Source organism: Gasterosteus aculeatus, chromosome 6 (assembly GCF_964276395.1).
Source record: "Gasterosteus aculeatus chromosome 6, fGasAcu3.hap1.1, whole genome shotgun sequence".
Lineage (NCBI taxonomy): Eukaryota > Metazoa > Chordata > Actinopteri > Perciformes > Gasterosteidae > Gasterosteus > Gasterosteus aculeatus.
In genome coordinates this window covers 5,288,446-5,316,396 of record NC_135693.1, presented here as the reverse complement: position 1 = coordinate 5,316,396, position 27,951 = coordinate 5,288,446, and the positions used below count along the sequence as shown (strand labels likewise).

The following is a 27,951-nucleotide window of genomic DNA, read 5'->3' as shown; positions in this document are numbered from 1 at the left end:
CATTTTGGGATGCTGCAATCGAACCTTTACTGACAGAGTTTAGAAAACACAATGGATTGCCACATTGCTTCTGGTTGAAGGCGAGGCCGACGGAGAGTGCGTGCTGGTGACCTCCTCCCCCCCCCCGTGTGTGTACTTCTCCCTGTTGACTCACGTTGCGAGACGGGTCAGTCCTCCGCTGTACTTTCAAAAGCACTCTCACTGCTCAGGCCGGTTCCCCCCGTTGAGACGCAACATGAACCTGCCGTCCAGAGAGGAGTTTGAGGGCTGGGACCACACGCAAGTAGCCTTCTTCTTCAGCGCGGTGAGTACGAGGAAAATAGCAGACAAGATACTGTCGAGGTGTTTCGTTTGTAGTCTCATGTTTGAGTTGTTGAGGTCCGGGGGGGGGGATGTGTACAGCTTACATGTGTAAACTAATTTCGTTTTTTATTCCCCTCAGAACAAAATGCAGGACGGGGCTGCCACTGTGAACAAACTGAAGATGAATGGACAAAGACTCCTGGTTAGTAGATGCCTGACTTCTCACTTCTTCCCTCTGAACTCTCCCGCTGTGCGAGTGCAGTTTCATAATCTACTCATCTGCTCTTGATCATATCAGCGTTGTGCTTGTGTTCCGTTTGCTTCTCTAATTACGTCGAAATGAACAAATCCTCCTGAGAAATTATTATAACAAGATTAACAACAGCGGAATTATTATATTTCCCGCTAGCTTGTTTGCTAAAAAAAAAAGGAACTTGGAAAAGAGTCTCACAAAGCCAAATATAGGTCACTCATTGTTGCAGGAGTGTGCTGACAGCGCTGCGAATGTCCAAAGTTGATAAACAGGAGGGTTTACAGGATATGAAACGTGTCACGTAGCAGCTTGTCCTTCCCACACAGTGTGCAATCAGTGTTCCTCCTCTGATGTGGAAGTCAGTACATATGCTGCTACTTCTGCTTTTCGAAAACATTTCACGTTGTGTCCGTCAACGGCTCCGCGTGTCCCTCCTGTGGGGGCCTCTCTGTTGCTGAGAGGACGTCTGTGTGTCAGCTGGAGAGAGGAACCGTGAAATTAGACTCGGGGGATAATAAAGCTGTGATCCCTACTTATTAAGTCAGTATCATTAAATCTGCTCCAGTCGTGGGGGTTTGGAGAAAGACGTCTAATGAGGATTTAATGCCGTTAAATAATCGGACCTCATAACCTTCTAATATTTAGGATCTTGAGGATCCACACTAAACCTCGGTAATACCTCCGCAGGGCCCTAGAAGCATTTGTTCACATGTGTCCTTATAGAGGCCACTTCTACACACTTGTTTCTAACAAATCAAACAAACCATCGACCTCTTTTATCAGTTGTTCACTGAGCCTGAGTTGATTCTATTTTAGATCAAATATTGAATCATATTTACCTTTATTCTGCAGACTTATCTCCCCCCAAAATATGCTCTGTGGATATTTATGAGCGAGAATGATTAATGTTTCAGAGGAGGGGCTTCGATGTGCAAGTTACTGGTGCAGACCCGATACTTCTACCTCATTCCCCCCGTGTATTGGCAAGGCAATTTTTCTTTTTTATAGGCAATTCAAAGTGCTTCACGTAGAACCATTAAACAACAAAAGCAAGGAGATTTACAAACAGTTAAGAACATTGGTTTGAAACATAAAAGTAAAACAGTCATTAGAAAGACATTAAAAAAATAGAATAACATTTGTAGTGTAGTTTAGGATTTCAGAAATGCAGGAATGGTCAATAAAGGTTCGTAAGGTATCAGCAGATTAGAAATGTACTTTGGCCCTAAACCATTCAGAGCTTTATAAACCAGCAGGATTTTGAAGTCCATTCTTTGTTTGACGGGAAGCCTGTTTAAACCTGAGGCCTGAGAACCGGAGTGATCCACCTTCCTGGTCCTGGTGAGGACTCGAGCTGCAGCGTTCTGCACCAGCTGTAGCTTTCTTGTTTTACACAGACATGTAAACACATCGTTTTCCAAGTCATACGACACACATCCTCTGATCCTTGATATAATGGGATATATATATATATATATATTGGTAACTGTCTTGATATGGCTGTTCAGGTTGAGGTCCGAATCCATAATAACACCTAGATTTCTGGCTTGGTTTGTGGTTTCTAACATCAGTGATCGATCCATCGTTCCTCCTTGTTAACAAAAACAATAGATCCCACAGCTTTACCAGCCAGCACTCCCTCGCTCTGTGCAGCTGCAGACAAACCCACGCTCCTATTGAACGGCAAGATTTCACCGCAGCTGCACTCTCACACTTTCAATTCAACCCGCTTCAAGACTCAGAGACAAACATTCACACTGCACTCAGGTCTGTGCTCCGCTTGATTTTACGCCTCGCAAGACGAGTAGCAACGTCCACCGTGATGTCAGGATGTGTCAGCCAGGGGGGAAATATCAAAATCAATCAAATACGTGAATGGATTGACTTCGCCTGAAATGAAGTGCTGATAAACGTGCACGGCGTTACAGCCGGCAGGTTGAGAAGTTAGAGCCCGGTCCCCCACTGACTGACTCTGACACTCCACCGGTCACTTTCTTTCACACTGCACACGTCACTTTACTGTCGTTTTTCACTCGTCACTTTGTTACTTGTTCGCTAGTGCACTTTTTAAATATTTTTAATTTTTAACTTTATTCTCTTATTGTATACTAACCCATAGCCTTAACCCATTGCATTAGCATTTCATTTTATTTTATTACTTGTGCACTGCTGTCTTGTTGTCTATTGTTACACTGTCTACTGTCACGCACCAACCGCCAAGACAAATTCCTTGTATGTTTGACATATTTTGGCAATAAATGTTTCCTGATTCCTGATTCCTGGTCTAAATGAAGAATTGTTGAAAACTATGTCAAGCACAGTCAGAGACCTGTGTGTAGCTTAGGCTGCACAATAACTGACCTCAGGCAGACTGCATACGTTGATCTGGGTCAATAGGGTTGCAGGATAGTTGCTCCTCTGCCTGCGAGAATCTTTTCAATACCTTTACTGAAAAAGTGTTGCTGACATGGATGGTTTTAATGCAAAATATCCACAAGCAACTATTTTCATGCAGTTTATTCGTCACAGTGTACAAAGGCCTCAGGATGGTCAACCTAGTAAATCTTACCAATTAATCTTGTTTGGGCCTTTGTGCAATGATGGAGATGCTTTAGTATTCATTAGCGTTTTATATCGCCACAAAATGATTGAAGATCAGTTTAGAAACTCTTGCTGTAAGGCACATACATGTTGGGGTTTTGAAACTGGCAGGAATGTTTGTACCACAGGGAGGATGAGCTTGGGGAAGAAGGATGAGTGTCCTAAATGCACATGACTACAACCCATGTGGCGACATGAACCAATCGTATCGCTCTCATACTAGCAGAGCGGTCTTGATAACTTTTTAAAATCGAATTCAACTTTGCTCCGAGCTTTTCTGTTCATATTAGCGGTTTCCCACAGTAGTGTTAATGATTGACGGAGAAGAAATCTCTTTTGCTGGCGAGGTGGTTCAGGGCTTTTCTTTCTTTTTCTTTTTTTGCAGCTTCTGAAGGACTCCGGTGGGTTATCTGATGGATTACCTGGCCAGTTTACTGTAAAGAGAGAGCCTTCTGTGTGCTTAAAGAGTGATTTGTCTCTTTGTCCTTGTGTGTCATTGTACATCGTATGTAAGCTACATCCCCTGTAGCAGACAAAGCCGTGCTAATATTTAATCTGCCCTTTGCAGCCACATAGACTTTTTTTTTGACCTCCTTATCTGTCAGTTTCCAAAATGCTTTACCTCAGAGTTCAGTAGTTATCACTTTTTACCGCTCTCGTTATGAGTGTTGTTGCTCATTGGAGTCCACTTCCTCTTCCATTCATGACATGACATGGCATGCTGATGCTTCTCGTAATCTACAGATGGTAACTTTCATCTAAGTTCCTGTTGCATAACAGCCACTTGAAGCTTTTCCGACTCTAATGTTCAAAACTGATTATTACATGTTTTTTATATGCGTTTTATTACTCCAAAACAGCTCCATTGAAAAATAATATTCAAATTCAATCCAGGGTCGATGAGGAGACTGGTGAGTATTCAATTGGAAACAGGAAACGTCCACCCCAAATCATGCTTAAAACAACAGATTTATTTATAACACAATTAGACAATCATTTCTGCAACAAATGCACGATTCCACACATCAAAAGAATGTCCAAGCAGGTAATATAAAAAATAAAGACAACCTCTGAGATCTCAGGAATGAGTTCAATCGGGAAAAACGTAACGTAACGAGTATCGTCCCCAAAACAATGTCCTACCACCCTTCTGTGCACAACCATAGTCAAGTCAAAGGGACTCCAGGCGCACTGTGACGTCCGGTGTGAGGGTCCTCTTGGTGGTGGATGGATGAAGATGATGAAGATGTGGTGGCAGACCGGACAGTGCTTCTGGTTCCAGTGATGGAGCTAACCAACAAAAAACAGCCTATGCACACGTGCAGGACAACAATTCAATTCAATACCGATCCAACTAGGCCTGCAAGCCGCATGGCTAAAACATCATACACAATATAACAAGTAATTAACATTAGAGCATTCAATTATATCCATTACACATTCATAAATGTACCTTTGCACCGCTTTCTAATTCGCGTCCTGACTGGTTTTAATACAATAGACAACTTTACAAAAACACAAAATATTGTGGAGCATTCTTGCTAACACAGCTAACGGTAAACGCACCGAACTTCAATCAAATGTTCAAAGGTTTCGTCATCTTCCCCGAAGCTCCCGACGTTGAATGGCTCATGCGTCAATATTCAAATTAAAGTTGTTCATTTTTCGATGAATCATAGGTTTCCTGCTCACTCTTACTTACTCTAACTTACTTCATTAACACGGTCTGCGGAGAAAGCAAAGATCGTCTATAAGGAGACAGATGATCACTGCGTGGAATGACAAAGATTGACTATTAAGGAAAATATGAACTCTTTTCCTGGTTAAACAGGGAAAACGTTGCAACTTATTCAATTTACATATGAACAGTAACGCATTTTCAAACCCTGGTTTGGTATGGTAGCATTCTTAAAAGGAAACATCCTTAATCAGGACATTGCAATTACATATTTGATCTTTATGCCAGAGGGCCGCCATCCTTATAACATTGCTATTGAGGATCTCATTAACCCTCCCAGATGACCGGTTCATCAGCAATAAACAAATAAACCTGTCGATCGAAGGCTCCCTACGGCGGGTCTTCTGCAATCAAACCACCATAAATAGCATCTGCACAACCGCCAAAATGTGACTTTTAGTCACATTAAATCGCGGCAGAGAAAGGATGTATTCTTTGTGTTTTTTATTATGCTAAATTCAGTTTGACTCATCAGTAACGGAGCGCGAGTCAGAGGGCCGAGGGCCGGTACCGGGGGCTCTGAGTGACATCCGGCGAGGCTGCAGCTGAACCTTACCTTTGGCTTCCTTTGCATATTGTTTATAAAGTAGATGGAGCAAAGGTCGCGGCGGTCCTCATGAAAATAGGCTTGAATCGAGCAAGCGACCGGATGCGTGCTGCTACGTTGCACACATCATCACATTTCACCTGCAGCTTCTCGTCATTTAGGAGAACGAGCAGCGAATGTAAAATAGTTCTGTCTGAGCTGCAGCGTTGACGGGAATGAGTCCGTCGGCGCAGCGTACATAGATGAAGGTGTTCGCCATCTCTTTGATGCCACGTTCGCTCGCACAGGTAGACGGGTTAAAAGAGACATTGTAGTGGATCAAAAGAGCTGTCAGCCTCCATCTTTGTGACGCCGCCCGCCGCCTGGCTGGAAGTCCCGCTCAAACTAAGGGACGGCACACATGTTTGGCAATTTATATCACACGGCGGCTTTGTTGTCGGGATCAAATATGTACAGCGGCGCGTAGAACTTCAAATGATGGGAGCTTTGTAAAACGTAGGCGAGCTGTGGTCAAAAAGAGAGAGGAGAAAATGCAATGTTCAAAAGAGATTAGGTGTTCATGTATAACCTATTCAGATTTTGCTAGAGTCCCCTTGCAGTGGATAATAGAGGAAACAAAGCCTAGCAGGAGAAAAACACCCTAAAACCACAATGGTTCCGCTTGTGTTTTTGGAACATTCAGGGTGGATTTGTGAACATTTGCAATAGAAAAGTCGACAGCGAGTAACAGCTGTCGTGCGAACACACCAAAGCTCATTTTGAGGGCGGCGAAGCTGTTCTCTTTATCGTGACATGGAGCTCATTTTGAAGGACGGCCTTAACGAACGCGCCACGCGTCAACACCTCCGCGCGCGGTTTGCCGTTCCGAACTGGAACAAAACAGCCACGTGGGAATGTTGAGTGGTTAATTATGTGGCTGCTTTCGGATGAGGCTGAGATTTCACAGCGTCAGAACTGGCAGGAAGGGTTACACGGTGTGTAGCTGGCAGGTTGTGTGATTTAAACCACAGTGTTTCTATTGGTTGGGCCTCAGGAAGCTTACATCTGACAGCAAAGACCTCAAGGACCAAGACTGGTGCTGGTGTATTACTGTGTTATTATTATTATTTTGCCGCACTCGTAGAATGGTACTAGAGATCGTTTAGAATGGAGGGAGAGTTACTGGCGTCAGAACAAAAATGACATAATGGAGTTGGTTTCACATGCAAAACGTTTTATCCTTTCAGAGCGTGAGTCATCAGTATCAGTCATGTGACTGTCAATAATCATTTGAATTGTTAGTCAAGTTAACATCATAAACTATTTCGTACGCTTCCTGTGAAGTTTGGAGGTTCATTTTAAAGTCTAACTTGTCATTAGTAAGATACTTTTTGCTTTACTTTAGTATACTTAAGGTACAACTGCTAATTAGCAGTAGGTCAGTAGGTTCACCGACTGAACTTGAAGGACCTAATGATCATGCTTTGAAACAGTATGTTAGAACATGCTAATATGACGAGGGCCTTACGAAGCTGCAAGCTCTAGCTGCAGTAACCATGTAACTGTGTGTTTTAAGTGCTGCTAATGCTACCACCAGGTCGCGCTAACGTCAGATATTCAAAGCGTCACTGCAAACCCCAAAAAAATCAAACTTTCCGTTAACAAATGCTCATTAGAATGTATGTTATAAAAGCGTGTAAAACCGGTGGATGTCGTTGAGCGCTGCTTTAAGGCAGGCGTCCCGCTCCGCAGCACAGAGGAGCGGCTGCAGCCTGCGGAGCTGTTGTGTCTCATTTGAACAAGCACAGGCACCCCTATAAATTATTCAATGTGGGAGCGGTGTTTGAGTATCCACCGGGGCGGATTAGTTGAAATTTTTTTCCGTGTCAAAAGGCTAAGTCAGATTTTATACCGATATTCTCCCGTAGGCCAGTTGGATGATCAAGTGTGTATCTGCATGGCAAAGGTTCAGTTCTTTGAAGGAGGTAAAGCCTTTCATACTAAGTGATCTCCCTTTCTGATTTACAAATGATGAAATCACAAGCTCTGCTTGAAGGGCTTTCACTTATTCCTCAAGGTAATACGTCCTGCTGTTGCACACACGCTCCCACATTCACACACCGAGGAAACTTGAGCTGTGTCATCGATCATAAACAGGTTTGAAAAATTGACTATTTATAGGCATCTTAACAGTCCACACTCACCTTTGCTCCAGATCAGACACCACAGGATTATTATTCATTCATAAATTAGCCGCATAAAACTCAAACACTCTTTGTACATTAGCCTCCTAGCACAGGCCTCTCATTTTGTAACACTCAACGACATGGGACATGGGCAAACTTTTCCAAACAGTTGTCGTCCCAGGATCGCCATCGCATCACGGCAAGTGTGAGGCAGGGAAGAGACGGGGCGAGTAGCGACCCAGGGCGATGAATTATGAATGAGAAAGGGAATACATAATTTAGCTGGATTTTGTTGCATATTTTATGGTAATCATTTCCTTTCATTTGCGAATCACAATTGCCCCACTGCGGAGCAGACATTAAATGCAAACACAAAATCCCAATGCAGCGGGCAGCCGGTTTGGTGATTTCTGAATGTCTGTAACGTGGCCGTGTATCTTTTCAACCACAGGAGCAAGTGCTTCGCTTGAAGGTCAGCAGCTTTAATTCAAAGATTAGAAACCAGGCAACAGTGTGAAAAAAACTTTTATTCTTATTTTATTTCTTTTGGAGATTGGGTCATCTGTTCAGTGTCCTACGTGCTGTTGGTTTATGACACGCTGCTACGTGTCCTCTTGCATGTGTGTAATGTGTGTAACCGGATCGGATCCTGCAGCCCCCGTGCTCTGTGCACAATATGTACCAATAACGTGGTTCTTCTCCCTCTTTGGTTCAGTTTAACAAACCAAACAGTGCAGATGAAATGGCTCTTAGTCGCGTGCTGCCACCTCCTGTTGGCCAAGAGGCGATGCGTGGCCACTCCAAATGTGTTTGTATGTGGTTCTCCACCTTTTTTTCAGTGATGTACCCCCTAAGAAAAAAATAACAATTTTTAAAAGGATTTTTCAAAGTTTTTTAATGATGTTAAAATAAGCATCCAATCTCTTGGAGTGCCTCCACGTACCCCCAGGGGTACACGTCCCTCAATTTGAGAACCACTGCTCCAATGCACGTGTTTGGTGACAATGTGACCCCCTTGTAGTATCGCCTCACCTGAGACATCACAGTCACTTGAGAACTCTGCAATTTTCACCCAACTTGTCACAATTGAAAATGGATTTCTCTGTTACTTCCCCCAGAGCCTGTCTGACGGTGACATGAGCAAGTTCAGTCTCATCCATCAACCGTGAGTAAAACCTTCACTCCACTGTCATCACACACCTCAACCAAACACCTCCCCGTCTTCTTGGCTCACCTCCCTCCCCTCGTTGTTCTGTCACCTGCATTTTACTTGTTGTCAAGGGAGTAAAACATAGCAGGCTCTTCATATCCCATTGGATACTTCAATTATTTCAGTTATTTTAGTTGTTTTAATGTACTGGAGTTAAGGGGTATAGTATAATATATAAAAACCTACAGACGTGTGTCTATTGAACCGAAAGATGGTTGGGTAAAATAAAAAAAATAAAAAGTATTTGAAGGAGTTTTAAATAAACAACAGACCCATTCTCTCGCAAAAAACTTTTAATATAATAATAATTATTAATGTTTTAATAATGGCGGTATTGTGCTATGAAACCGGAAATGTGAGACGCCGTAAAGGATGTAGTTAGCAGACCAATCACAGCAAGGGCCTCTTGCGTCTGCGTCTCTCTGAAAACGCAGAAGCATAAACTAGGCTTAACGGACGCGGTGATGTGGGGTTTGTTTGTGGGATCAAACACCGGCATGACATTTTCTACGTTTTGACCCAAACATTGTGAATGAAAAGTTATAATTGTGGGAATAAGATAGTGTTGAAGCTCAGCCATTCACGCCATCTGGTAACGATGCACCCCCCTAGGGAGGTGTTCCAGCTGGGAAGAGGCCCCGGGAAAGACCCAGGACTAGGTGGAGAGATTATATCTCTGCACTGGCCTGGGAACACCTTGGGTTCCCCCAGTCAAAGCTGGTAGATGTGGCCCGGGAAAGGGAAGTTTGGGGTCCCCTGCTGGAGCTGTTGCCCCCGCGACCCGACCCTGGATAAGCGGTTGAAAATGGATGGATGGAGTACTAGAGCTTTGAAACTGCTGCCTAAAGACATCCGTCATATCCCTTTTACATGTAATTTATATTTTAAGTTATAAACTTTCCTTGTAGAGTTCATGAACGCAACAAAAGTGAAATTGAAATTTGCTTGAATTGTGCTTAATTAAATATGTCTCAAATCGGACCCCATTCAACTTCATTTTATCAAGTAAAAGGGTTGCATCTCATATATTGAAGAGTTTGTTCCGATTGTAGCGACACGTGATGTAAAGGGGAGGGCAGTTTAAATATTATGTTGCCAGACAACGCCACCCAGGGAATTGTTTTAAATCTTCACCCAAACTAAGGGGAGGCACTCAGGTTCGTTGCAAATGATGCAGAGACATAGTTTAAGACACAATGTAATTTAATTCAATTCAATTTACGGTTTAAAAACAACGGTAAAAACCTCTTCACTCTGGTTCCCCCGTTGCTTGTCCCAATCAGGGCTGAGACTTATGATGGACGGTCCAAAGAAAAGGGGACCCAAGGAGCACCACACGTGAAACAACTAAAAGTGAAGCAAACTCAAACAACATGCAAAAACATAACATAATTAGGACCACCACCTGGGACACTAATCCACCACCGCAGACTCAGCACCTGAATGGGGGGGAAAGATGAGGGCAACAGGTTTAAAATAAAAGAAACTACACCAAAACAGAAAGAAAATAATTAGTTAACCAAAAACTATACAAATAAGACAAACTGCTAGAAAGAAAATTAACAAATTGACAAACTGACAAATAACAAAGTATGGCCTGTCTCGTACACACAGTTAAAATGTGGACCCAGTAGGAGGCCCACAGCAAGGGGAGGCCAATGTGGGGGAGGCCAACGACAAAGCAGACCCAAACAAGGTGGGTTTAGCAAAAGGCGAAGTAAAGCAACATGGTAAATTCAACCAAAGCAAACCCGAGCAGAGTTAGTTTAACCAACACCAGGAAAAGCAGCAGTGGTCTCTGGCAGGTTAGCGGGTGTAGAGTTGATGCTCAATGATCTTTGCCCTGCAGAGGAAAACAGACATTAAAGCCTTACTATGGCTGGAGGAGGGAACTAAAGCCACTGCGCTACATACCGGTCAGGCCGCCTCAGCCAATTAGCATGGGTCGGAGGGATCGACGCTACCACGAGAACTACCAGCGTGGACATTAAGTGCATCAAGTGGAGATCCGTACGCAGCCATATCAGTGAGCTTCTGGGACACAAAAGGCACTTGAATGAGCACTGGACGGACAACGTGGGAGCGAATACATTTGCTGCCGACAGCCTACCTGTCACCACACGAAGCAGCGTGAAAGACACCAGAAGGTGTCATAACCCCAGCCCCTGGCAAATGAAATGCAGACAGGTGCTCTGAAGCCGCCTTTATACCGTATTGTCATGTAGGGATTGGCTGTGATCCAGACCCAGCTGAAAGTTATTAAGACCAATCACTGCATACTGCCACACATGGCAACCGTGTAAAACGTTTATCAAAGTTAGCATCAGTAAATTTGCTAAACGATATACAGCCACTTTTAGAAGATAATAAATTAAACCATAAAATCCAACTTGACATTACTACCTTATTCCGTACTGTAGCATCCTGAAAACAGCTGCACCATGTCCCAAGCATTTATTTATAATCATATTGGTCAATGCCTTGTCGTGGAAAGTGTGAACGTGTTTGACTGTAAGAACGACACTATCCAATGTGATGTGTGTACAACAGTCTATGGCGCGTTTCCACCGAGCGGTACGGTACGGGTCGGGTCGGTACCCTTTTATTTGTGTCTCCACTGCCAAAAGTTGAGAATGGTACCAAAAATCCGAACCGTACCGTACCACTTTTTGGGTACCGTTCCGTTGGGGTACCTGGCACAGTTGTTTGGTACTAAAGGGTGGAGCTAGACTCACTGCAGAACGTTGATTGGTTGAAAGAGTGTCGTCATTTGCGCGAGCCGCAAGGGGAAAGACGACACACGAGGCGCCAACAACAAATTGTTCCAGTGGTTCAGTCGGGTGTAATATCTTGAACCATGAGCCCCAACAGTGAACAGTCTCATGCAGATCATAGTCTTCCACTCCCCCACCAGACCTCTACCTTGTTACTCAGTGTCTGTTGGATTTCAGCTTCCAGCACCTGGTGGCTAAAAGAGTGGGGCGTGGCACACTGTTGTTGGGTCGTTACAGTGATACATCCCTAGCCCATTTGCATAATAGAGACATCATAATAGACATCATGAGGGTATTGAGTGGGGTCCGAGGCGTCTGGCCCTTAGGTGATTGGGGGCATCCGTTGGACCAATGTGCAGGTTTGCCCACAGTTGAAACAATTATTATTTCATTGTCTAAACTGCCTCCCATTATTTCTAACCTCTGCCTTGCTTGCCCCCTCCCCACTGTCTTCTCGGTTGGCTGTAGGCACTGTATAGTGGGGCCCCCGTCATTGGTTGTGGTCCTGCTTGGTGAGGGGAATAAGGTTGGGAATAGCGAGCCTGTGGAGGAGTGTACGAGGCCTGTTGTGGTTTCTGGGAGACCGGCGCATAAGGGTTGGGAGGGGGATCTGGATAAGGGCCGTATTGAGGTGGTACTTCCACCTGAGATGGCGCTCACTCTTACCTTGGTTCACCTTTTACTTTCCCCGAGCCGCTTTTATGCCCACTGGATATTGTGTAATTCTCCCTTTCTCATTTATATTTTTCCTTTGTTCGGTCCAGATAGTGTTTAATCTGTGATGACCAAGCATTAAAGTTCATGTTAGATAAAACAACTATTCTTTGTGTTGGATCTTTATCTGTCCCTGAGACAGATTCTATAGCGTCGCGGAACAGGAGCTTGGTTCTGCAATCGTCCATGGTGTCTTCCCCTAACTTGTTGTTCCATAATTCCTTGACTCTCCTTAAATAACTAGTTCCTCCCTTACTGTCTTGTGGTGTGACATACGCAAGTTTAGTGGCAACTGTCTTCAAGGGATATCTTCAAGTCCGAGCCTTGGCCAAAGCTCCGCTTCCCAATTATTTTCATATTAGCTCAATTGATTCAATTGTATCTTATCTATTTCTGTAGCTTTTTTGTCAATGCTGAACCAGGCCTCTGTGGTCCAGAAAACAGATGTCCGCCTCTTTCTTTGTCCAGGTCAACCACTCATGTTGGGGATTCACCAAATTGAAAGAACGAACGTGATCAAAATTGAAGCCCGGTTGACAATATCTGGAAGAATCCAGCCAAACAACTTCTCTCGTTTTGGTAGATTTATGAAAGAGCTTTTGATTATTACAATGTTTACTGGGGTAGTAGATTAGGTAAGTATATTAATTACAGTTTTTACCAACTGCTTACACACGTTTTCAAAACTAAGTCTCCTTTTTTCAAAACTCTACACACAACTCTCATAACTGCACACACAAAATGCAAAATGCCTCACATTTCCTTCAAAATGCAACACTGCATTACAAAATGCCATAAACACATGTCAGAATGAAGCATTTGTGTCAAATGGCAAACACTTCTTTCATAATAATACATTTTTGGATATACCATGTAAACACTGCTGTTCTAAATCTAAAGCTCTTTGGTCTTTCATAGGCTTATATCTACATTTCAATACAATGTTCTACAGTGAAAGTGATGTGCCGAGAGGGGTAACAAGTACACCAACGCCAATGAAATGTATAAACAGAAAATATTTATTAGGCCAAACATTACTGTTGTATACATTAGCATACAACAAAACTATAAACATGTAAACTATAAAGTATATTCTTTACAGTAGAATACAGTAAATTGTATGTGGGGTCCCGGTCCAGGAATTGGCAGGGGGGCAGAGGGGGTGCAGTCCCCAGTGCTAAGCTCCATCTCTTCTCCGAGCTGGGTCTGGCCACAATACTTCGGGCCACATAACAAGATACGTTTTCTCTTGCCAAACATCGAGGGAAGTATCTCCTAGCATGGCGTATCCAACCTTGGACAAAGGCAACTTCTATGTCCCCACATGCGTCCTCCAATGCCTGGAGAAGCGGCATGCGGGCATAGGGTTGGCGATCATACACTTTCCAGCGCCAGGCTGAGAAGAATTCCTCTATGGGATTTAGAAAAGGTGAATATGGGGGTAGGTACAAAACTACACATTGTGGATGGGTGGCAAACCAGTTTTGGACCAGAACAGCCCGGTTAAATCTAACATTGTCCCATATAACCACAAATCTAGCAGGCGCCTGATCTGGATCAGGGACAAGCATTGTGTGAATTTCATCCAGAAAAGTGAGTATATGGCCGGTGTTGTATGGACCCAGTGTGGCATTGTGATGGAGGACCCCATTTTGAGTGATTATATTATATTATAATCCTATTACATTTTGTCCACGGCGCCTGGTTTTGGTGAGGTTGAAGCACATAAATAAATTTGTGGCGAATTACATGGCCATCCATCTCCAATACTCTCTTTAACAGACAAAATTATATACAGATGAGTAAATATGGTATGTCTGAAGTACTGGAAGTAGTGTTGTATACATACCTCTACAAGTCATGTCGCAGATTCTTGACTAAGTTTCTCTCAAATGGCACCTGTAAAGTTGTTTCATCTGACCTTTGACCTATTTATAGGCCCACTAAAGCAGTGATTGGTTAGTGATCATTAAGCAATTAGTGTTTGCACATCTGAGAAGTGTGTCTGTGTGGCCTGGTGAATAAGTGTAGCATTTTGATTGGTTGTATTTGGAAAAGGAAAGCAAGTCACTTCCTGATAGATGTTTGTGTTTTAGGTAGAGAATTGTGTGTAGTGTGTTTTGAAAGAAGTGTTTGATGCAATTGAAAACTGAGTTTCCCTGAGAAATAGCTTATGGTTTTGAAAATTTGGCATGTAGTTTTGCACTTTGGGTGAGAGGTTTCAAAAATGGTATGACATGAAAATACTTTGTGTGTAAGCAGTTGTTAAAAACTGTAATACAATCATTTTTTTAATCTGTGTACAACCGGAGGAGTTGCACCCTGCTGGCTGTTAGAAAGAAGTTTAAGGCAAATAGGCTTCACTTGTCAGACCAGAAGATTGTCTGTGAAACGGCTGACCAGTTAGGGAAAAAAAGCTCACTCGTGTGATACATTGTACATTTAGCTATTATCAGCAGATGAAATTGGTAGACAGTGCAAATATAGAGGGCCAAAGCATATGTGATGCAATAGGTTTGTTCACTGAAATCTGTTGTTCAATGTGTGTGTGTGTGTGTGTGTGTGTGTGTGTGTGTGTGTGTGTGTGTGTGTGTGTGTGTGTGTGTGTGTGTGTGTGCGTGCGTGTGTGTGTGTGTGTGTGTGCGCGTGTGAGTGAGAGGGGAAGAGAAGGGGAGCGGAAAAGAGAAGTGATTTTTTCCTGTGGAGGCTGGTCAGAATGAACTGCCTCCACCCCTCTATGACATAGACTTAACTCAAAGACAGTTCCAGTCATATTTATGCGAACCCTGTGACGGCACACATTCAGTGCCCGAGAGGACTCAGAGATGTTAAACATGAATATGGATACATTAAGTAAACTCGCTGCTCCTGCTACGGTAAAGATTCGGTAAGGAGTTCAGTTTTATTTCGCGGCATAATGGCATTAATTGATGATGGTGATTTAGGTGAAAAGAAAAACGCAACTTATCATATTTTTGTAATATGCCGCCAAAATCAGTTAACTTTCTTTGGCAACCAAGAAAAGGGATCAAATTTAATTTAAAAAAAAAGTCATTTGTGTTTATCTAAAGAAATTTGCTTTAAGATTCATAAATCAGAATGTACACACAAACCGTGTCAAAAAAATATAGAATTCAAGAGAAAATGAGGAGTGACTAATTGACATGAGTGCTGCGGCTGTCTCTCCAAAGCGCCCTTTAATGCTGACAGTGACTACTTGTACGCTGCAAAATACATTGTCTGCGAATGACAAATGGTGTTTTACAGGCAGCTTCAGAAGATCGTACTCGACATCAAGAAGAACGACGGCAGCCTGCTGAACAAACTGAGAAGGTCAGTCTCAAACATCTCCAGACCTTCACCACTTTGTACTCCCGGCTAATATTGGGACCCAGGTGTCTGAGGATGTGTCTGTGTGGTGCATGTACGCATTATCAGAGAATGTCAATTCCTCTTTCTCAACCGATGGAATAAGAGTAAGACCCAAAGGCCAAACAGATGGCTGTTTCGAGATCCTTTTATGGCAAACCTGTCCCCTCAAAGGACAGATGCTACAATGAAACGTTTTACAGAAACCAACGACACAGCAGTCCGCCAGCTGCTTTTCCCAGCGCAAGCGTCCGCTGGGACGTAGGTATGCAAATGGAATGTCTCTTTCGCAGAGAATAAGTGCTGTTGCATTGAGGAGTCATTTCTCTACCTGCTGCTGATGTCACTGTCTCTCTGTACGGCAGGTTGAAGAGCAAACCGAGTCCAAAAGTGCCCGCCAGAGATTACAGAGGTGAGTCATGAGGCGTTATTGCGCAAGAGGATCGAGACACGTGCTGCAACATAACATACAATGATGAAAATAACGGCATCCAATGTTCGAGACAAATACAGTGAAAGAGTCACCGCGGATTGTCTGAATGTGTCTTCCACGGCCTCAGCACGGGAATCACTCCCCTTGTTAAGTAAATCATGATGGGATCTCTAAATATCCACCATGGACAGGAGGAAGCATCACAGTGAAGAATAGCATGTGGGCACAATAAGCAGGATTCCCTAACAGCAAGAGAGAGCAGAGAAGTTTGGTTTTCATAATTTCACATCAGCAACATTACATGTGTTTGAGGAGTGAATTTATAAAGTACTCAAAATACAGTTAAAAGATCAGTTAGGCAGAATAGTTTCTTACAGAGTATAGTAGAAAGTAGCATATTATAATATGTACACTGTATATTACAGGAATATTATTACTGATGTATTATGTTTAATGAGTTAATACGTTTTATACCTCTGGGCACTTTGTATTCTGTAAACAGATCAAATGGTTTTAAAACACAAAGTATTATATAACTAGAAAAATCAGAAAAGTCAAAAAAATCTGTAAAAAGTAACATATTTTGTTTTGAAATATGTAGTGGAGTAGATTTACTAATTAAAGTACACCATTGAAATGCTCTGGTAATTTACAACGAATTTACGAGTTAGTTTGTTGATTTTCACATCTAGATGTTAAGATGGTCTGCTTATTTCACTAATTATGGAGATAATGCAGTATATAATCACAAAAACAGTGCATAATCAGCTGTGTTAGTCAGCTCACTGTACCTGTTGTACAGTGAGTACCTGTTGTACTGTGAGCTGGGTTGTTAATACCCTTACGGTTTGGATTTCATAATCGCCTTTTCTTCTCCATCGGAAAACCCCCACCTACGAGATGTGTTCTTAGTCTGACGAAAAGGATCCGTGCTCATGGAATGTACAAACGAAAATAGACAAAAAATGAAGCAAACCCCCATTGACTGGGCTTTAGGGAACAAGTAGATACCAAAACACCAGTTTCCAGATGAGTTTATACATACATGCTTTTGCTCCAGCTGCATCACAAAAACAGCAACTATTATGTCACTTTTTGTCAGTTGAAGAGGTGAGGAGATGCACTCTGCTGGTTCCCCAACAGTCGGCTCGGATCTATAATTAGACAATGTGCTCTGACACCTGCTCGAGTGAATTCAATGCACGTTTGATCGTTTTTTTAAGCTTCCTGGGTTTAATGAGATACACAGCTAGTTTTTACATTTCTCCCTCGCTGTATTGAAATCTCTTTAAATGTTTACAGATGCCAGGCGAGATGATGATGAATTCTCTGATCTGGACGATGTAAGTAGAGGAATTCTTCATTTCTAAATAATTGAAAGTGATTTTTTTCTCCCCCCTGGTGTCTGTTTGGAAACATTATAAATATGTGGCTCCCAGGATAATGACATGTATGAGGATCCACGTGAGGACCAAGACTGCAGCTACGAGCCTCCTCCCAGCCACATGGCCTTCAACCCGACGCCCTTTCCTCCCTTGGGAAGGGGGGAGTATCTCGGTCAGTGACGTCACCTGCAAAAAAACTGTCTATATCTGCACTTATTTCTCACCACATGGCGACCATGTCTCCTCGTGATGAAATTATTTTTCACACAGAGTTTCTATTCTTCATAAACTTCTCCTTTCCAAACCAAAGCCACAATACACAGAGGGCTCCGGAATGGTGCTCCATGCAAAGCCTGACGCCCCGTTTCTGCTTCTCCTTTCCAGACGACCACCGAAACCGCCCCTGTCGTCCCCCCAGGAAGCCCCTGCGCCCGGGCAAAGGCTCCAAACAACTGCCCCCCGAACCCACTCAGCTGGCGAGCGATGAAGTAAATAAACTTCCCATACAGACCCTCCCTCAGACGATGCTGCGTCTCAGAGAATTTTGCCATACCCTGTACATCGCTGAATTCATTTTCAAAGAAAAGATGTCGCTTTTGCAGGAGGACTACGTCAATCCCAACTGCAGCAACGATGACGACAACTACGTGGAGCCTGAGGAAGATCCATCCCCAGGTGAGATATGCACCGGAATAGAGAGGAGACAGAGTGTTAGGATAGAATAAATTAAAAGGAAACAGCATATGGAAACTACTGCCGCTAGGGTGATGAAGATAAAATAAAAAGGATGATATTGATGATCGTCTTTGTGCCTCTGCAAAGATCTTGTGGTGGTCGCTGGGGCCCGAGCAGCGAAGAACCGCCACATGTTGCACACACCTTTGGCAGAGCGTCCACCCAGTCCCGGTACGTACAACAGTAACAGTGTTGTGCCTCAACACCAGTTGGCAACAGGGTCTAGAATTATTGATCCTGTCCATGTAACAAACAGATAAACATAAAGTACACAAGTGTAAAAATACAAGGAAATATAAGTGGTCAGTGTATTGAATAAAGAGCAGACAGGATGTAGACAAAATTGTGCATAAATGGTTCTCAGAGTGCAGGACGGGGGAGACAGAGTAAGTGGGGGTCCCCCACCTTATTTAACTGCTTACAGAAAGAAGCTGTTTCTGTGGCACGAGGTCCTGGTCCTGATCGCAGAGGCAAAGGGGCTCAAACAGCTTATGTCAAGGGTGAGAGGGGTCAGCTCCAATCTTTTCTGCTTGGTCCAGGGTCTTGACCGCAGATTGCAGCCAATCACCCTCGTCCTTGGCTGTGGCTGCAGCATACCAATGATGGCCGTGTAGAAGTGCACCGTCATTGTCTTTGGCAGCTAGAATTTCTTCAACTGCCTCAGGAAGAGTATCCTCTGCTGAGCCTTCTTGGTGATGGAGCGGAGGTTCTGGCTTATGATGGAGCTTAGGAAGTGGAAGGACTCCACGGTGCGGTGGGGAATCACACAGGGTGATGGGGGCAGCTGGGCCTGCATTCTTCAGAAATCCACAACTATCTTCACTGTCTTTAGAGCGTTGAGCTCCAAGTTGCTCAGCTCGCACCAGGTCACCAGGTGGTCAATCCCACCTGTAGGCGGACTCATCCCCACCAGAGATGAGTTCTATGAGGGTGGTGTCATCCACGGGCCATTCTTGCCCATCCAATAACTGTTAAGTAGTGTCCCGACCAACCGCAACATGTTGCCAACATGGCTGAACACGGGGACCAAAAGGGAGGCCTCCTTTTCAGTTAAAACATAATGAACAGATTACAGGCATATGCGTCTTTGTAAATAAAAAGAGACAGTCTAAAGCAGGGAGTCAAAACACACACACGCACGCACGCACACGCTAAAATAAACACCCAGGGGGAGATCCTGCTGCACGCTAAAGATAGTTTGAAGCAATGAAAGCAATGACATCCAGCACAAATAAACCTGTGCCTTTGTGCCTCTGCAGTGTGTCTAATTCTGGCTTTGTTTGCCTTGCAGACTTTTACGAAGTTCCTGACAAAAAGGTACGCTTTAAGTTACGGCCTCTGCGAGTATTTTTTCAAAGAGCATTTACATGTGGCATTCATCCGGGTTGTTCTGTTTTATGGTATCTTTTACAGGAAAACTCATTATCATTACCCACAAGCAGGTCAGTGGGAGCCGGCTAATTGCATAGACGCACAATACTTATAACAGCAGCATTTTAGAAGGTTCTCTTGATTGCATTCTGAGACCAAAACATTCCCTTGCAGAGCGTGTCCGATCCCCGCAAGACAGTCGCATTCTTTACCTCCGAAGCCCAGCCCCAGGTAGGCCCGAGTGCCACCCGCTTTCTGATAAAAAAGTTGCGACGTTGCCTTCCTACCGTACTAATAATGACTTGTGTTTCTTCTCCAGAGGGAATACGGGGAGATCTCCTGCTGTAAGTGCCGTGCTTTTGCGGAGATTTGCTGCATGCCACGCATGCGGGGCGACACAGACTTATTGGTTATTTTGGTTGTTTTCTAGATCCAGGAGCCCGCGGAGGACGATGAATATGAAGTTTGTAATCCAGCTGACAGTGAGTGTGAAATGAAAGACCGTCTAGCAGGATTTGTCATCTAGCGGACAGAAAGATACATTTATTTACAGTAAAAGGACAGTAGGAGATAACTTGTCATTGTTTGCTCCTCTAGGTTCTAAGGATAAACCTGCAGGTCCTTCTCTCCCAAGATCTTTGTTCAGAGAGTAGGCATCACTCAGCAAAATATTTGTTTTAATGACATGTCTGTTTGAAGCTTAAAGGGAATAACTGAATGTCTGGTCATCTCTTTTTTTTCTCTCTCAACAGGTTTCCAAAACTGTCGGTAGGAGCCGAGAAATACCCTTCAATACATCATTGTTTAATGCTTCTGTTTGTGATGCTCAAAATCATTGCTTTTTTTTCTTCTTCTGCAGAAGCCTGTTTTAAAACCGAGGGAATTTGAAAGTGAGTGTTTTTAAATACATTGAGATATGTGGACTCACACATACAGGTCAAAGCGGAACTTTGATTAAACATTGTGAAATTACGGACGAGCATTTGGTTTGCTTTCTGGATTCCTTTCAGCAAAGAAGGTCCTGGGTTTGACTCCGCCCAGTGGCCTTTCTGTGTGGAGTCTGCATGTTCTCCCCGTGTCTGCGTGGGTTCTCTCCGGGTTCTCCGGCTTCCTCCCACAGTCCAAAGACATGTCCTGGGGATCAGGTTGATTGGAGACTCTAAATTGCCCGTAGGTGTGAATATGAGTGTGAATGGTCGTTTGTCTCTGTGGTCGTGTGTCTCCCCGTCTCTTGCCCAAAGTGCCCCCCCGCGACCCTGGGTGCAGGATAACCGGTTTGACAATGAGTGGGTGGATGGATGGATTCCTTTCAGCCTTCGGTTTCCACACACATGCTGCATATACAGGGGACTTAAAGAACAAGTCTCATGGATGTCCCACGTTTAAACTCCTCCAGTTCAAAGAGACAAATGCAGACAAAGCAAATGTTCAACATAAGCTTTCCCAAACAAAACATTTACACATTTCATTTGTGGGACGCGTCTTCGATTTCCACTCATTAAACTCAGCCCGATCACCATTCGTCTGGATCTCCACAGGCCGGACGCTGCCTGCGATGCAGAGCGACCAGAAGCCCCCGCCGAAGGCTTTTACGCTGGACATGAAGTGGCCAAAGTAAGACGCATGTCAGTTTGACCCGACGCCGGTGAAACCCCGGGCAGACTGCGTTTAATCGCCTCTGTTTCTCGTCTCTCTCGCAGGATCACTTTTCCACCGCCGACCCCCCCCAGTGAGTACAGCCCTTGCTCGTCTCTCCCAGACACGGGCAGCCACGTAGTGACAGAAATACAAAAACCACCATCACCATGATAACGTTTGTGTCTCCTGTGGTCCCAGGACCGGCCGACAAAGGAAGCGTGTCCGCTGACAATGGGTCGACAGACCAAGACAAGGTGCGCTCCTGCAACTCTTCTGTTGTAAAGATGAATAAATAATTGAAATAGATGCATTGGCGCGAAACCATACCCTCCATTTCCTTTGATTACAGGACTCAGACATCGGCAAGCAACCCTGGTATGCCGGCGCATGCGACCGCAGGACTGCCGACAACGCCCTGTGTCGCTCAAACAAGGTGAGAATCCTGTCATCATCGAAATGAAAGGTCTGCGGTTGGTCTCCACGTCATAACGCCACTGCCATTGGCTCTTTCAGGGCGGGGCCTTCATGGTGAGGAAGAGCTCGGGTCAGGACGCACAGCAGCCCTACACCCTGGTGGTGTTCTACAACGGCCGAGTGTACAACATCCCGATCCGCTTCATCCCAACAACGCAGCAGTACGCCCTGGGGCGAGAGAAGAGAGGGGAGGAGGTACGCCAGGGTTGGATGAATTAGAGAGAACTCAGCTGTGCACACAACTGGACGCACGAGGAAAAAGCTTCACAGAAAAAGAAGTATTCAACGTGAAATCACTCATTCATTTCAGGGACACGTTAAAGATATCACTCTCTTTTCGCAGCACTTTAGCAGCGTCTCACAGATCATCGAGAACCACCAGAGGACCCCGCTGGTGCTGATCGACAGCCAGAGCAACGCCAAGGACGCCACCAAGCTGCGCTTCCCCTCGAGGCCCTAGAAGGGCCCCTCGCCCACCCGCCGCGTTTCCCGTCAGACTGGTAACAGAACTCCCCGCCGCGCCAGCACCTCTGGATCAGCAGCACCGCCGCAGATGTTTTCTTAACCCCGCAGATGTTTCCTTAACCCTTAATGTTGAGATGTGAACAGTGTGAAAGGAATACAAGGAAGGAGACGGTGCCGAGAGAAGGAAGCAGGTAGACCGTTTGTTTATGACAGCAATATGTTGGAGAGCCGAAACACACACTGTTGTATATTTTTTGTTTTAATAAAATTAAAATAAAAAGACATTCTTACTTGTGTTTTATGACTGCATCTCACAAACAGTCATCACAAAAACACAACCAGGAACCGACTGACTGGTTTATTTATTGTCCGGTCAACAAGTAATGCTCTTATACTCACATTTTATTGCATAACATGTATTCCTAGGCACTTGGTGAGAACTCTGTAGTCATATTTTACAGTACCTCTATCTGGGTATCTATGTACACAAGTTTACATATTTTTTATCCAAATTGAAAAATATATACAAAACACAGTTACTGAGACACACGGACACGAGCACCACGCGGTCTGATGGTCCGTGATTCTCCCGCGGAATACTGAAGGCGTGAAACCGTGAAACTACAGTAGGACGCTGGTTTGAGATTGTCAGAAGCTTAAGCCTGATAAAGGTGAGGTAACGGGCAATAGAAATCCTCCTTTCATAGTGCAATTAAAAGATAGCGTTATCATTTCAAGTCAAGAGGAAAAATTGATGGAAAACTATAATTAACAAATTACAAAACAATAAAAAAGCCCATGATCCACAGACCTCCTAAATTCCAATTTAAAGCAATTCTGCCAGTGTTACATCGACATAAAGAAAAAACGTACATTTCTTATTTTCTATTTAAATTACATTGTGATTTTGGGGATAATTGGCTAAATAAATATATCTATTACAGATAACACTATTAATTGAACATAATTTAATTCAAATTTGTTTTCCAAATATACCGATTCTTCCAATTCTCCCAAATAAAAATAAAAAAGCATATAAAATCTAAACATAAATGTCATAAATAAATGTTGAATAAAACAGCTTATTGTTTTTTTTTCTTTCTTTTTTCTGAAATACATAGTTCAGATACGTCTGAATAACTTTGTGAGACAGCTATCGCGCTGTAGAACCTACCCGTACATGAACTGATTCAGCATGGCAAATACACATATTACAGTGTTCTGTACTTAGATCACCTTAAATAAAGCTACTGCGTAGACAAACGGCACAAAGGAACTAAATGGTGGACATGGCTTTACAGGTCATCACTAATGTACAAAGAGACTCCGATAGGTAAATGTTTACCCTGAGAATGAACCCCCGACACAAAACAAAACAGATTTAAGACTTAAACAAAAAAAAAAAAATAGAAGACTGTTTCCATTATTGTCTAGTTGTATTGCAAACGTCATTTTTACAGAAGCATCTCTGCTTTTCATCCAGTGTACGGAACATTTTAAAGAGTTTTCACAGTTTGGCTTTTTCCCAGTCAGTCAGATGTCGCTGCCGATGGGACATCCAGGCTTCCCGGCACGCAAAGACCCTGCCGCAAAACCAGCAGCGGAACGAGCTTGCGCCCGCCGCAGCCCCGGGGGAGCCCGCCCCGACCACTTCGTACTTCTTCCTGCTCAACCGGCGGAATTTCAGCCTCAGCAGGAACCTCTCCTGCACGGAGGCGCTGCCCGCCGAGTCCTCCGGGTCGCTTGCCTCGGCCGAGAGAGCGTCCGCGGTTCTCCGCGACAGCACGACCTTCTGCACCTCCCCTCTGTACCGGTGGACGACCTCCATGATACGGGCGACCTCCGGCGTGTCGGCGTCCGGGTGGTTCAGCACCACGACGGGCTGGTCGCCCGCCGGGCGCTTCACCGGCTGAGACGGACTTATGGCCACCAGCTTCAGGGTCCTCTCAAGGTGCTTGGCGAGCGGTGGTGGCTGGCGGCCGCAGGGCGGCGAGGGGCCACCGTGGACGTCTCTAAGGAGATGTGGGCGGGGCTCGGCGGGCAATCCTGTGTCTCCAGCCCCCTCCTGCTCTGCAGGGAGAACAAGGAGTACACCTTCAGAGTTTACCTTCCCTGCAAGACAAATATCAGAGATTATGAAATATTCAATTTAAAAGGGGAAAATATTGTAAATTTCAAATTTGCATGTATATTTATTTTACATATAATCTGCGGTTCAACCTTAATTTTAAAGTTATTATTCAGGTAAATTCAAGAAATGTGTCTCTATCAGCTTCTTACTTTTTATTTCTTTGACTTTGGTTTGCTATTTGTAAACTGAGTATTCAAATATAGGTATAGAATTTGGCGTCTCACCCGGTGCTGCGACGACACATATGGAGGCAGCGGAGGACTTGATGGAGCCGCTGAGAGGCGCCGCTCCTCCAGCTGCTGAGTTCCCCTCATCGGCAGACCCCTGGCCCTCCGTGCCGCCTCCTGATGTCGCCTCCTGGGGGTCGTCCAGGTCAGCAGAGGGAGCGTTGGTGCCTTCCTTCTGCCGTGCGTCACCTAGCGTCGCGTTCTTCAGAATCTGAGCCGTCTCCTCCAGCGCCGCCTGTGGGCATGGCGCTCCAGGACGGTCACCAGACGGAGACAAAGACACCCACTGCTTCTCCTTCACCGGATTCTTCTGCAACACTATCTTTAAGGCGACTCCTGATGGTCTTTTAGCGCGCCGTTTGGAGCCCGCCCGTCTTCGCCTCTTGTTTTTTGGTGCAACTTTGTGACCGGATGGCGGCTCTTCCGACTCGTTGGTCGACTTGAGTTCAGTGGGCGTGTCCATCCCATCGTCGAGCGCTGGCTCCTCGTTTTTTTCCCCCTGACCCTCCGTTTCCTGGTCACGCTTTGGTTCCCGGCGCTGTCCATTTGTCCGCGTTGGAACGCGGTGCGGTGGCTCGCCCAGGTCCGAACGCGGGACGCCTTTGGTCGGATTGGTTTTGCCCGGATTTGACTGACAGCCATTTTGGTCGACGGCCCGACGGGAGGTTTCCTTCTCGGACGACGTCATCACTTTCAACCTTTTAGCGTACGTTGCGCCGTTCTGAGCCACGGTTATCTTGTTCTTGACGGTCAGCACGGCTAGGTCCGACGGGTTTGACGCGGCGCCTTTCTCCGACTTCGGGTGGACGTTCGACAAAGCGGTCTTCAGTGTCCATTTCCGGTTCCCGGTTTCCCCGCCGACCGATTGCATCAGGAACTGTTGAGTCTCCTGAAGGGTCGTCTGCGGATCCGACAGAGGGCAGTACTTGTCCAGGAACTCTCGCCCCGGCAGAGAGAGGCAGTCCTGCGTCAGCCAGCACATCTCCCTCACCGCACTCCTCGTCAACCGGGGCTTCCCTTTTGGTACCGGCTCGTTTGGTTTCATCGCTAGGGAACGCACATCCTCCTCCTCCTCCTTTTTCTTCCTCCGATTCCCATTTTGGCAGACGTGCTTAGCGATCTGCCATTTCCGGGATGCTTCATAGCCACAGAGCTGACAACGCGACGTCCCGGCGGCCGTTTGAGGACCAAAGTCGTCCTCTGCGTGCAGCGACGGACCCTTATCCCCCTGCAGGCCCGAGTGATCTGCATACGTGTGCTCTAAAAACACTCCAACGTCGCCAGTGGAGAATTTCGGACACATTCGGCACGGAAACCTGCCGTCTTGGCAGTGAAGAGCGGTCAGGTGCGCGCTGAGCTCCGGCCACGTGCGCTGGACGTCGTCGTGACAGACGCTGCAGCTGGAAAAGGTCTCCTTGTGGCTCAGCAGGTGAACCTGAAGGCGGGAGAGCTCGTGCGTGCTGAAAGCGCACGAGCGACAGGAAAACACCGGTGGGCTTCCTTTGTGCTTCTCCTCGAAGTGTCGCGCCAAGTCTTTGGGACCGTACTCCGACTCGTCACCGCACAGGGCGCACGCAAGCCGCAGGGAGTCGGGGGGCTTCTTCGACAAAGGCCACGCCGCGCCCCGCTGCCACTCCCCCGCTATCTTCTCCGGCCCGCTCTTATCTGCACTCTGCACGGCCGGAGGCCGAACGGCAGTTCTCCTGAGGTTGAGCCGTTTGTGCCAATCTCCGTTCCTCTCGTTGGCGCGTCGTCCGTTATCTCCCCCGGAGTTCGCTGCACAAATATCCACCGAATCCATGGCGTTGTTCTTGTGATCCCCGGGTTTCTGAAAATAGATAGAAAATAGAATAAAATAGAAATATTACAGCAGAGGAAAATATAGTAAGGAAAAGCAAGAGCAGTTTCTGTCAGGGGGTTTTGTTTTTCCACTGTTTTCCCGTTCTGATTTTTAACAAAACTCGGCAGGAAGTTGCAGAACGGTGGAGGAGGAGGGACACGTTCAAAGAATCCCGGTGCGGAAACACAACCGAGTTCCCCCGTGCTCTTTCAATTAAAAAATAACCAGCCTTGCTCTGTGTGTGTGTGTGTGTGTGTGTGTGTGTGCGTGTGCGTGTGTGTTGAGACTGCTGTCTCATCATATCGCACTTTTCCCCCCCCTCAAAAAAAAAGTCCACCTGTTGCTGGCTCGGGTTCAAAACGGCTCCGCGTGGATAATATTCATTTGTCACAATCATTCGGGTTGCAAAGCAACGACGTCAGAGCCGCACGTTAACGTTGCCTCACCTGCCCGCGCGCCAGTAACTCAGGTAAACGCGCCCCGGTGCGCGCGTGCGTGTGTGCGGTTTTAGAACAAACACTCAAACTAACTGTGTCTCTTTGGCTCCCGGCAGCGCGTATTTGAGGCGGTCGGCCGTTGCGCAGCTCGACTTGACCACAACAAAGTGATGAGACGCGTCCGTAACGAGCCTCGGGAATCACGGGGTGACGATAACAAACAAACAAACAAACAGAACCGACTGTCGCTGTTAACTTCCCGCCGCGCGGCTCCCTCGTCGGAGCGAACCGCGGAGACGGTCGGGTTTGTTGGTTTGTGGTCAAATAGCGTTCGAGTGATTTGAATCGACGAGACGCGGAGACGAAATAACTTGAGGAATAACGAGCGTGTCGACAAAGTTACGCCGCGCCGCTTCTTTAAAGACCTCACATCGGCTCGTTGCTGCGGAAAAACCCGCCGCGAAGCTTAAATCCACCCAAAAGCTCTACTTGCGCGTGTAAGTTGTGTCTGTGGTTTTGTGTGTGTGTGCGTGTGTTTGTTTTGTTGTTGTTACCTTTTCTTTTGTGGAGCGCTTGACAGCTCAGCGAGCGGCGGCCATGATGGTCTCATACGGGGATTACAGCCCGTGAGCCGCTTTTAGCCTTTAGCCTTTAGCACCGGAGGCTCCGACGGGGAGCCGTGCCGTGCCGCGCCGCGCCGTCCCGGGCTGTTCAACGCAAACGCTGCTCTCCGAAGGCTGCAAAAACAACCAAACCAACGCCAACTTTGAGCCGCATCCCGAAAATGAATTGTCTCAAGTTAAAAAAAAAAAAAAAAAAGTACCCACAATGGCCGCTGAGCGCATCTCTGTAAATGAGAGGCGCCGGGCGGCGGCGCGTTGCCCCCCCGCGCTGCGAGTCAATAAAGCCCGCTGCTGTGTGTTAAAACACACGTTGTCAGCCTTTCAACATTGATTGATTGGGAGGAAAAGAAAAAAACATGCGTTATTTCCACTCTATATCTATAAATAATTCTCAGTATTTGCACAGTGCTGTTCTTTTTTGGTTGTTTTTTTCCCCGAAAAAGTAACAAGCTGTTAATTAATAAATGTTTTAACAAATCCCAAAACAACTAGTTAGTTCAACGGATGAGCAATGATAA

General features: G+C 45.5%; 2 protein-coding genes across 4 annotated transcripts; one reads left to right on the top strand and one right to left on the bottom strand.

The window, feature by feature from the left end:
- Positions 1–22,455, top strand: blnk (B cell linker). 3 transcript variants are annotated; one of them, XM_078104578.1, is made up of 26 exons: positions 171–304; positions 443–505; positions 8,726–8,772; positions 12,774–13,734; positions 13,846–13,898; positions 15,573–15,638; positions 16,040–16,086; positions 17,410–17,450; positions 17,547–17,664; positions 17,877–17,980; positions 18,095–18,167; positions 18,315–18,398; positions 19,519–19,544; positions 19,641–19,669; positions 19,773–19,829; positions 19,918–19,942; positions 20,029–20,080; positions 20,196–20,247; positions 20,351–20,366; positions 20,458–20,488; positions 21,137–21,212; positions 21,299–21,327; positions 21,435–21,490; positions 21,586–21,669; positions 21,750–21,905; positions 22,054–22,455. In XM_078104578.1, the coding sequence occupies exons 4-26, from the start codon at positions 13,630–13,632 to the stop codon at positions 22,168–22,170; spliced, it is 1,497 nt and encodes a 498-aa protein (XP_077960704.1). In that variant the 5' UTR covers positions 171–304; positions 443–505; positions 8,726–8,772; positions 12,774–13,629; the 3' UTR covers positions 22,171–22,455. The 3 variants fall into 3 exon arrangements, with proteins under 3 accessions (XP_040034012.2, XP_077960704.1, XP_040034015.2); XM_040178078.2 differs by lacking the exons at positions 12,774–13,734; positions 13,846–13,898 and having other exon boundaries at positions 1–304; XM_040178081.2 differs by lacking the exons at positions 171–304; positions 443–505; positions 8,726–8,772; positions 12,774–13,734; positions 13,846–13,898 and adding an exon at positions 15,018–15,192.
- Positions 22,417–27,891, bottom strand: znf518a (zinc finger protein 518A). The gene is made up of 3 exons (XM_040178092.2): positions 27,365–27,891; positions 24,531–26,361; positions 22,417–24,287 (listed from the first exon to the last, which is right to left on the bottom strand). Exons 2-3 carry the CDS (start codon positions 26,332–26,334, stop codon positions 23,683–23,685), a joined length of 2,409 nt encoding a protein of 802 aa, XP_040034026.2. The 5' UTR covers positions 26,335–26,361; positions 27,365–27,891; the 3' UTR covers positions 22,417–23,682.
- Positions 27,892–27,951: the final 60 nt, after the last annotated feature.